The sequence below is a fragment of the Anguilla rostrata genome, chromosome 13 (assembly GCF_018555375.3).
Source record: "Anguilla rostrata isolate EN2019 chromosome 13, ASM1855537v3, whole genome shotgun sequence".
Lineage (NCBI taxonomy): Eukaryota > Metazoa > Chordata > Actinopteri > Anguilliformes > Anguillidae > Anguilla > Anguilla rostrata.
This window is the reverse complement of record NC_057945.1, coordinates 11,738,335-11,749,672: the sequence shown is the minus strand read 5'-3', so window position 1 is coordinate 11,749,672 and position 11,338 is coordinate 11,738,335. Positions and strand designations below refer to the sequence as shown.

Here is an 11,338-nt window from a genome sequence, read left to right as displayed (position 1 = left end):
TTTGGTTGATAAGAAATGGAGAAAAGGGTCTTTACTGGCCAATAAGTCATAACAGTCTGAATAAGTAACAGTTAAAAATACATGAAACATTCTCCATGTTCCTTAGTTTCTCTGATTACATACAGACATTCCTCAGAGGCATTCACAAATATTTACAAATAATGGAAAGCCAGTTGTTTGGTTTCCTGACTTACTGGCATCCAATGACACCCTTTCGAAACCCATTAAAACTAAACTACAATTCTGTCATCTATGAGATGGAATCTCATTAACAAAAAATATACGCTTTTAAGTAACATTAAGAAATGTACCTGAATGAAGATATTGTCAGCTATATCAAAAGTCTATTATAATTTTTTTAGATAGCTGCCATTTCCCCCGACTGACCTGACAATTAATGCCACATAGTGAAATACAGATATAAAACAACTAAGCTAACATTTTCACAAAGTAGGACGTATTTACTATCAATACAAGATACGTGAACTATCAATTCCCTATTGGTTAAAACTGAAATTACTTCGCTACTTAAACCATAAAGTCGCACCTGCAATGTATCAACACTGGTTGGGTACGCTTCCCTTGGCTTTTAAATATATTGACATGAACATAAATTTAAATGCCATTAAAACGTCTAGATATTCAATGCTAAAAAAATAAATACAAAAATACAACCACAAAATAATTGCTGACATGTAAATGTATAGTAAGTGCTAACTACGCTTTCCCTCGTAGGTGACAGGAACTCCCGTGCTCCTGCGTGCTCTACCTCAGCAGAGGAGAGGCAAAGAAGTTGCCATGGCGACTGAGGGTGGCTGTGGAGGAACTGCACTTGCTCCCAAACCTGCAAATGGACACAAAAGTCAGATGCTGTCACTTATAATGGGGGATATTTTTTGATAGACAATTTTGCACATGCCGCTCTGAAGTCATCAAGTTCTGAATTACAACTTGAAAACGGCCAAACAATAATTTAAGCGGTGTACACAGAAACCATTACACGACAGGGGGAGAGTTTTATGATGCCCAACACTGAGGCTATCATGCCTTTAAAGCAACTGGACGCTACGTCGTTCAAGAGCAATGAAACTGTCATTGCTTGGAGACACTGCTCCACTCGGTTACAGCCTAAACCATGATCAGTCAAAATCATTTTGATAATCACATTCTACAGAGACAAATTACACTAATACCATTACATCAGTAAACACTATTATGTGAACAGACTGCAGTGCAATGGAGCAAATGAATAGTTTCAGAGGTTCACTCAGTGACCCATCCTGCTGCGTTGACACGGCGTGCTGTGTCACACGCTCGTCCTCCTCTGATTGGCTGTGCGCTTACTTGGGCGTGGTCCTGCTCAGGGCCGACTTCATGCGCTGAGAGAGGGAGCTGGAGGAGGGGGTTTTGCTCATTTTGTGCTCCGGAGTGGTCAGGGGCCCCAGCATGCTCACTGGCAGAGAACAAAACCAATCATCACCGCGACGTCAAATCACAGCGCAGGAACTCACAGACCCCCCCCACCTCCCACGCATTTTACGTGCTCCTTAAACCACGTTACGCATTAAAACCCCGGAGACAGCAGAGCGAGCGTCGCCGCTGACGACCATGGGGCTCTGCAAACCGGGGAGAAAAAGTGGTGAAAAAAAAATGTACCGAAAACCTTTTTCTCAGTTCCTGCAGGGAAAGCCTCGCCCTCACCTTTCTCCTCGGGGGTGCTGTAGCAGTCATTGGTCTCCGCGTGACCCCGGTGGGCGTGGCCTCGCTCGATCATGAACTGGCTCCAGTACTCCACGGGCAAGCTCAAGAGGCGCTCCACGACCTGTCCGACCGCATCGGATGAAGATCACTCAGTCTCACAGTCCACCGCTAAGAATGCGCACGCTGTGAAATGTCAGGCTTGGCCGAGAAAACGCGGTAGCCTCAAACGGCTAAACACAAGGGACAGGACAGGGCAGAGCGTGTGAGCACTGTGGAGCGGGGAATGGAATGGAAGTAATGTTACAGGAGCGTGGAGCGGGGATTTCAAAAGCAAAAGTCCGTTTTTACAGTCGGTTTTATTTATTTATTTTTTTAGGTCAAGGCTACCCATCATTTCACACACATACATTGTTAGATATTGTGCACACTAAAAACTAAAGTAATAAATGCACTTGTTTGTTTTCCACCACATACGAGTGTTTCCCTATAATGGACCATCTTCCGTAAAATTAAAGATGGCACCCGTTAAATATCAGATGCGCCAGATTGGCTCTTTTCTGTAAAAACGCACCATGGCTGTATACTGTGTATAGTCTAGGCTGTTTGCCTTTCCTTTTTTTGTTTGATACCCATGAATTTAACCAACAAGCAACGCATAAACAAAAAGCTATTTGTGCTCACTAACTTTAAAGGCATTGCGTTCCTCTAAAGGACTACCGTTATTTCGCTACCACTATTTCTTTTCCTTATTACACCAATTGGATTTTTAGCTTAGATTAAATGAACAAATCTTGGTCTTAAATCAAGACACTGATAGGTAGAATCAGGTATTTTAGTGCTGGGCCAGAACAAAAACCTGCACCCACACCAACCCTTACAGATAAGATCGGATAATCCCGGCTATAAAAACAAAAGAGAAGAAAAAGAAGCTGAGCTAATTTTGAGCGAGGGCTTTTTATCTGCACCCGATGAGCGATTTTGGAGCAGAGAAAAACACGGGTCCCGTGAGTGAGGAGCGACAGACACCTCCTACCACTCGGCCCCGCTCACACGCTCTGGGACAGGACAACAGTAAAGGCACTCAGTGTTCTAACGCGTGCGGAGGGCTAAATAAAGGCCTTATTAAAGAGCATGTGGCGAACGTGAAACCTGGGTGTGTGACATACTTTGGGCTGTCGCTTGGTGTCCTGCAGAATGGTCATGGGCCCGGGGTCGGCCACCGCGTGGCCCACGATGGTGGGGCCGAACACCCTGGCCAGGTTAGCGGCATCCATCCTGGTGTCCGTGGACTGCGAGACCCTGAAAACACACACCGGGGGTCACACACACACACACACACACACACACACACACAGACAAACCACCACAACAGACAACGCGCACAAACACAGAACAGAGCGGACCCCGCAGAAGACCAGCCCACGGTCGGCGAGCGGCAGAAACGGCCGGGAGAAGCCGCTACCTCTTAAGGTGCAGGATGAGGAAGGCCAGCGTGTCTCTGTGGGCCGCGGGCAGGTCGCTGATGGTCTGGTACATCATGGCAATGCTGTTGTCATCATCCAGTTCTGGGGGGGGCAAGCAAAGTACAACTCAAACAAGACATCACTTCCAGGCAAATTAAAGAACACTTTTTGCCAAACAATTAAGACTAAACTTTTTGTATGACTTCAATGCTCAGTATTAGTAACAAATAGTTTTTAATTGGCTGAGGACCTTCAACTGTGGTCCTGGAGAGCCACAGAGGCTGCTGGTTTTGTTGATTTTTTAATTGATCACTTATAGCAATTTATTAGAAACACAAGACAATAATAGACCAAAAGTAAAAAGGATAAAGCATCTAAACAAAAAATCAACTAAACCACAACTAAGAATTTGATATTACGCTGATTGCTGAACATGCTGGAAACGAATGAAGAATACAGTTAATTATGTTTAATATTCATGTTAGTACAGATGTAAACTGCAGCTATACAGTGGTATAAAACATATATTTTATGCATGTGCCTAAATCAGTCATGCATCACAGTCTAGGAACTGACAAACGAGCTAGACCAATTTGACTGCTGGGGCACATTTTAAATCGACAGCTATCGGATTACACTTATTCCGTAGACATTCCACAGGGTGTGTGGTCATAAGGAACAAGGCGGGGGAAAAAAGCACTGCCCAAGCGAAATGGCCATAAAAACAAAATTAACTTGCAGCTGTCTGAACTGCCAGATCTTCACACGCAAGAAACGGGGCGTGGAGCGATGGCTCGCACGGGCGTTCTGACGCGGTGTCTGACACACTGAACAGACCCCGCCTTCCCCCGGGGCTCACCTGCCACGTCCATGAAGGCCTGGTTGAGCCGGAAGGTGAGCAGCGGCTCCCTGAGGTTCCGGAGGAAGTCCTTGAGGAGGCTGCAGACGACGTGCACGTCCTCCACCTTGCCGAGCGAGGGGGCGGCCCGCGCGTGCAGGAACTTCTCCTTCAGCTCCTTCACCGCGCGGTCCAGGCCGCACACGCGGTACAGCCCCGGCTGCCGGGGGGAGAGCGCGGGGGGGAAACGCCGTAGGGTCACGCGGACGGAGAACAGCCGCACGGGCGTCCCCCGTCAATCAGCTCAAATACGTTTTACGGGGGAGACGTGTGGCGAGGTCCGTAGGGGGAACCCCCCGCCATGTACCACGCCCCCCACCCCCATCCCCATCCCCCTTGGCACTTTTGGTGCCGTGATCCCTTCTGACATACCCTCTCTGTTCCCTCTTACCCCCAAAATAAAAGACTGACATTTTCAACAGAAAGGACAAGCCAACATATTTCCTTGTTAACAAGGAAAGTCAAAAGGTATCAAATACAGACGTTAAAGTTTAAACAGAGCACGAGTAACACTGTTAGTATAAAATACGCACGTGTATAAAAGTAGAAGATAAAAGCACAAACCTCACGTAAGCCTCTTTGCTCAATTTCATTGATGCAGTGGATCACTAAGGAGGGGATCATGGGATGGCTCGCAGGCACGTAGTCTTCCAGGGTGCCCTGGAAGCGCAGTAAAGGATAATAATAATAAAAAATATATTTGTCTTGCATTTGAAATCCTATGACATATTCACAATTTTCACCTGCTACCACAGTGGAAACCTGTGCAACCATAGCAACATTCACCTTTGCATTAGCTTTGGGCTTCCAAAAACATTTGCCAACATAATCGACATCGGGGTATAACGTCACACAAAATTACAAATACAGTGAGCAGACACAGTTTTGAACTTAGAGGCCCAAATCGGAACCTCGACCAAGACCCGTGGGCCAATGCAATTTCCAATACAGAGGTAGGGCCTAATTGCAATTACGCTTATTTTTTAATATCACCGCCTATGGCAGCCATAACAAATTTAGCCCTTCAGTCACATTCCTGGTATAAAGTAACCACTGAAGTCATGGGTGTAGTACCTCTCCAAACCTGACGGGAGTGCCGTTCAGGCAGGGGGTGCAGGGCAGAGCGCATCGGCTGCGGCATTCGGGGTGCGCCACCACGCGGCAATCACGACACTTGAGAGACAGCTTGCCGAACTTGATCCTCTTCCCGCAGGGCTGGCAGGACTCGGGTTTGATGACCTGCGCAGGGGGAGATGCGAGCGTAGGCCTTATTATAACAGACACTCCTCATGCGCCTAAACAGTGTGAGCACAGGCATTTGGATGGTGTTTAATGCACAGCACCAGGATACACAGTTTAGAGCACGTTTAGAGCCTCTGGCTTCAGATAAAGGCTCACTCGTGAACAGATGGTCTCCTTGCGCTAATAATGGCAGTATTGGCTTGTAAATCGTTCTGGAAAAAGCTCCCTCACCGTTTTGGAGATAAAGTCGTGCTGCCGGGCCCCCTCATTCTTCCGGGAGCTGGAGGGCTCAGCCATCGGCTTCTTCTCCGGCCTGCTGGGCGGGTCATTTTCCGCTCCGTACTCGAAGGCGTCCGTGCCTCTGCTTTCCCGGACTGTACGGAGGGAAGAGACAGTCTTAAAGAAGGCCTAACCGTTACTGCTGTAGAAATGCATTACAATGTGATTTCAACTGATTAATACCAAAAATACCACAACCACTCCCCACAACATCTGCATAACATATTAAATAGAGGACATATTTATTAGTGGTAACCAGAGTAATGTTCATGGGATGCATTGGTGGCTCAGTGGTAGAGCTCCTGCCTGCCCCAAACTCAGCCACTGGGGATGCACAAGCCAGTGCCTTCCTAGTGCCGGTCCCAAAACCCGGATAAATGGGGAAGGTTGCATCAGGAAGGGCATCCGGCGTAAAAACATATGCCAAATCAAATATGCGGATCTGATTCGCTGTGGCGACCCCTAACGGGAACAGCCGAAAGAAGAAGAAGAACCAGAGTAATGTTCAGGGATTCCCACAAGCCTACTGCTACATAAACGCTGTGTTGAGAGAGACTCACCGGTTCTTGTCCTGCTGCGAGTCCAGTAGGGCACGGCCTCTATGGTGGACACGGCCTCGACGGGGTCTCCGTTTGCGGGCACCAGGACCGTGGTTCTGGCCACAATGGACTCATCCCCCTGAACCGGGTTCATAAGAACAGGAGTCAAAGAAACGCTCGTGTGACATTAACGCCGTCGAGCTGGCCGGGGCCCCCGGTCCGTACCTTCTCCGAGGTTCGCAGCGACGAGCGGGACTTCTTCACGGCGCAGGCGGGGCCATCGGTGTGGTTTCGGGAAGAGCGCTGAAATTGAAAAGCGGAGGAGGTTAAGAGTAAACGGGGAGGCACACAAAGAGAGACGCTTCGCAGTGAACACGTCCGTGGCTGTAGCGCTGTGTGGACCGTTTGAAGCAACGCTGCCGTAATGTTGTGGAAGACCGTACTCTTTTCTGACGCTTTTTCAGCTTCACGGTCCGCAGGATGGAGGAGTCCCAATCCTACCACACCAAAAAAAGAAAAAAAGAAAGTTCAGCAAAGAATTTCAATATAGGGACTCGCATAAACAACGAACATGTATTCTTTATTATTAAGAACAACGCAATTCAGACTTTTCTGCCTTTGTATTAAGTCTCTGCGTGCTTTCTATTATGCATTAGAGCACATGGCTGAATTTACACAAGAAAATGTATGCAAGCTTACCAAGGAGTCATCAGTCTTGTCATAGCTGATGTCTGACAGAATGGATGCAGACTCATCAATGGTGGACAACCTGCAGGGCAAAGGAAACAAAGTTACCTCCCAAAATGGTGCGTATGAAGTGCCCATATAAGGCCTGGTTTTTCAAATATCCAGCCAGTTTTCCGGGTCCCTTCCATTTCCAATCCCAGCGAAATCCCAGTGTTTCCTTCAACAGGCCCCTCTAGAAGCACATACTGCTTCAACTGTATGATACTGCTATGCAGAAATCTAATGTACCATATGGAATTGATAGCAGTGATTAAGGCGCCAGGAATCATTTGACAATTAGGCAAGGCTATCTAACAGTGCTGATGATTAAAGTCTACTCCAATACACAAACCATTTTTACACTGCAACTCTTCAGCTCTAGATTTTTAAACTTCACCAATGCCAAACCCTTCCTTTAAGAATTACTCAAACGGGGAACAAGGTTCATTTGTGTCACAATGAAAAAAAGCAAATGCAGAATTAAAACAGTTTATTTCACCGGTGCGATTTGACAGCGATATCGACGAGTAATCAAAACGAATCACGATGGGAAAAACAACAAAGAAAGATCCGCAGACGGGAGCACCAGAACACAATGTCCACCAGCGCTGTTCCTGAGTCCACTTTGCTTTTTCATTCAGGCATTCTGGCAATTCGTCACAACACAAAGTAATAACGATGAGAGTAATTCAACACAACTGCCAGCCGTGTGTGTTCCTGCTTACCGCCTGCTGGTGTTGGGGTTGGGGTTGGGGGCCTGCGACTGGCTGTGGAGGAAGGCCAGGGCCGAGCGCTGCTCCTCGTTCAGCTGAATGCTGTTGCTGGCGCACTCCGACACCAGGAGATCCCTGATCAACTGCATCTGATGGTCCTGCAAACACAGGAACAAGGGGAAGGGAATTCAAATCGGCTCCTCGTTTTACACACAGCGCCATCTGCAGGCAAAGTCACCGCACGGCGCTTTCCAGACGGGAAAGGGGGCGATCAAGTAACAGTGGGTTAGACTAAAAACAGCCTGGATCCCAACCCATTGCTTATTTCATTATTGGTCACTAAACTAAAATCACAAGCATCACTTCAACAAAAGACTGTGCTTGAGAGTATTTGCAAGCCAATCATATACAACAGGTTTTTTTAAAAATTTTTTAACTACATAGTAACTTCATTTTGCTTCATTCACCAGCCTCTACTGTCTGGAATCAAAATTTTTTTACAGCCCCGCCAACAAAGGACAGACACACGAATCAACACCACGGATGACAAGAGCCCTATGGGATGACCACGATTTACAGGTTTGCTAAACGAGAATGGAACCAAAACACATATAAAACTCTGCAGCCATGCCCACCAGTTTTTCATAATCGGCCTCCGCCCTCTGTCGCCGGCGTATCTCCACGTCCACTTGGTTACGAGCGTGCTTGAGCTTTACCTCCAGGGCGCCCCTCTCCGTCTCCGACTTGGCCAGAACCTCCTTACAAGCGCCCAGCTCCTGCTCCACCCGCAGCCACTTCTGCCGACAGACCTCGAAATTCACCGCCGTCTGGATGAACTCTAGGGGATGGACATTCGGTCAGAGGGAAGTCATGGTGGCTTAAACAGATATGCTTTTGTTTAAGGGGGGGGGGGGGGACTTACGAGGCTCTATGCCTTCATTCAAGACCTCAATGTGAGCCCGCAGACGCTCGAACAGCTTGTGCAAGTTGCCCACGGTGGCCTCCATGTCCTAAGAAACAGAAAAGCATGGTTGCATGATCTTGTGCCATGTCTTCAGTTTCAGACCACAGAAAAAATTCTCAACGTATTTCTTGCTTAATAAACTAGATTGCTGTGGATCCTGTAACTTGCTTAGAAGTTAAGAGATGGCCAGCTACCTCATTGTGGAAGATAGATAGATTAATGTAGCCTTCTAATTAACTAATACGAGATTTATTCACTTAAAATTAAAGGTAAAGCAAAAAAAGTGGACAACTTTCTCTTCTGAGTTCAGCAAAGTGGGAAAATAATTTGCCCAGTTTGATTAATAGCATCTAACGGCAAACATAACACCTGGCTTAGCTTAGTTTATTTCTAAAAGCATAAGTAATATAAACGGAAAGGTTGCTTCAAACGTTCTACTTTGACTTGCATTAATTACTAACTCAGCTTATAAGCTAAATTAATTTAAGTTACACGCTTGTCCAGTACACCAGATCGTATCAAATCAATTCAAGTTTATTTTAAAGTGCAAGTCTCGATACACTCCACAGTGACAACAATAATAAGAACATGAATAAATAAAAACAGCAGTATATATAACTTAGCTTGCTAGCTAAGTGATGTAACTAAATCGCAAACACACAAGCGCGCGCACACACACACTAGATCGTATGAGTATTTCACTGTTCTATTAGCTACCTTCCAATATTATGCACAAATATATAAAATTAAAAGTTACATGTACAAGTTAGCTAAACAGATCATCAGCAACCCTGGTTTCCCTGCATGACCAGACGGTCAACAGTTAATGTTAGCTAACTTAGCTAGCTAGTCTAATTTTGATAGAATCACTTTCTAGCTAGCTAATACCAGTTCAGTGTAAGTTATTAGTCTATATCTATCAACAATACCTATATCTGCCTAGCTCTGGCTCGTTTTAAGCGCACTAGCCATAGCTAAGCAGCCAACAGCTCTACGTTAGCTAGCTAAACAATTATGACAAGTAGCCTAGGTTGCTCACTGGCAAGTGGGCCGGCTGCAGAAATCTGCCTATACGGGCAATATTCAAACTGTCTAGCTTGTTAGCGGACTTAACATAGTTAGCTAGCTAATGCTACTTTCATAAACGCACGAATCACAAGCAGCGACGAGCAACTGTAAACTTACTGCTTTGTAATGATCAACAAAACCCTCGGCTCCCCTCGAAAAACGTCGTTATCTCATGTATATTTTTCCGCTCTCTGTGTATACGGTCTCTGGTTCCGTTACATTTCAAATGTACCCGCCACTCTCCAATAACCATGACGCGGCGCAGTGGACACTGGAGAGCACAGTTAACAGAAGTTCAACCAGGGCCGTTGTGCGAGTAATGACCGACACTGCCCCAAAGTACCATCCCGGGAACATTTTACGATTTCATACAGATGATCTGCATAGGTTTTGTGTTAACTCGGCTGATTCTGGAATGCTGCTTGGGGCACACGATTTAATTCAAATGGGACAGGGCGGGATAAAAATAGAATCGTGCCAGCGCGTTGGAGTAAAAGTTTCCACAAAAACCTCGGCACAGTAGCTGAAAAACGAGAATAAACACACTTTAAACGTTATCAAGTTTACCACGAGAAACTGGCACACGTGCAAACGACGTAATAATTTGCTGGTATTACTGTTGTTGGTAAGATCATTCCTGAGTGGACTTTCATATTTTGACTGTATTCTTGATTTGTGAATTAGACTAGTATTAATTTACACCAAAGGAATGGTTCTACAGTAGTATTTTTACTCCACTACTTCTATATTATTTCTTGAACATCAACAATTGTCTAGGCTAGTGTTCTTGGATCAATTTCATACATACTCAAGGTAGGGTTTGGTGTGAACACACAAATTGCCTTCTTCTGAATGATTAATAACATACTGTCCGTAGAGTTCTTTCTCTCTGAAAATTGTACTTGGCAAGTTGGCATACAAACATAAAGTGAGCTGCTGGGCCCAGATCCAGAATTTTTTTTTTTACACTTTATTTATCAAACAATACAGCCAAGTTTGATTTAAAAAATTAGCATCGCACAACTGGAATGGAACCTGACTTTGAGGTGCACGGCACAGTGTTACTTTTCCATTGTATATACTGGGGAAATCCCAAGCTTTTTTCTATCAAGCAGTAAATGTGTTAAGTATGGGTAGCTCAAGATCAAGATAGTGATTCGTTTTGAGTTGATGTGCAGATGCTAAGTTAACGTTCTATGTCAAAGGATGATACAAATTATTTTGATGTGTAAATCTTTGTAATGAGCAAACAACCACAAGACTGACAAGTTGGTAATGTTAGCTAATTAGTTCAGTAGCTGGCAAGTATAACAGGTTAAGTTATCTCTTCTGATAGATTTACTTTGTTCAATTTTCTACTGGCAGTCAGAGCAATGAATCACGAACCTCCCGTGATGCAATAACTGTCAGTTTATTTCACCTAATGTGATGCTTCAAGCCTATATTCATTATTGAACAAATTTAATATTATCAATATTCTCCACAGATTTTATTAAGGGCAGAATATAATGTGGCATTTACCACAAGCCAGACAACTCAACTGTGGGCACACATGCATTCATTTCTGAAAGTATGTTAATATTTGTTCAGTATTAATTATTAGATTTGAATGGCAGATCTTTCCCGACTTTTTAATTCATGTTAACGAATGAAGGGGGGGGGGGAGGTAAATGAATTATAAATTTATGGCTATTTATTTATAATTTATATTTTTATTTTGTATATTCTATATTGTATTACACTTC

General features: G+C 45.0%; 1 protein-coding gene across 1 annotated transcript; it reads right to left on the bottom strand.

Moving 5' to 3' along the window:
* On the bottom strand, positions 1–10,029 carry LOC135237574 (rac GTPase-activating protein 1-like). Its single transcript, XM_064304824.1, has 17 exons — positions 9,711–10,029; positions 8,484–8,571; positions 8,197–8,399; positions 7,574–7,719; positions 6,822–6,891; positions 6,566–6,619; positions 6,348–6,425; positions 6,144–6,261; positions 5,536–5,678; positions 5,137–5,301; positions 4,627–4,722; positions 4,024–4,222; positions 3,164–3,266; positions 2,868–3,000; positions 1,702–1,822; positions 1,345–1,453; positions 1–844 (listed from the first exon to the last, which is right to left on the bottom strand). The coding sequence occupies exons 2-17, from the start codon at positions 8,566–8,568 to the stop codon at positions 766–768; spliced, it is 1,902 nt and encodes a 633-aa protein (XP_064160894.1). The 5' UTR covers positions 8,569–8,571; positions 9,711–10,029; the 3' UTR covers positions 1–765.
* Positions 10,030–11,338: the final 1,309 nt, after the last annotated feature.

Coding starts and splice junctions, on each gene's coding strand:
- LOC135237574 (XM_064304824.1), bottom strand. CDS start 8,568: ATGGAGGCCACCGTGGGCAACTTGCACAAGCTGTTCGAGCGTCTGCGG. Junction 6,892..7,573: donor AACCCCAACACCAGCAGGCG/GTAAGCAGGAAC, acceptor TTTGCCCTGCAG/GTTGTCCACCATTGATGAGT. Junction 845..1,344: donor CTGAGCAGGACCACGCCCAA/GTAAGCGCACAG, acceptor GTCCATTTGCAG/GTTTGGGAGCAAGTGCAGTT.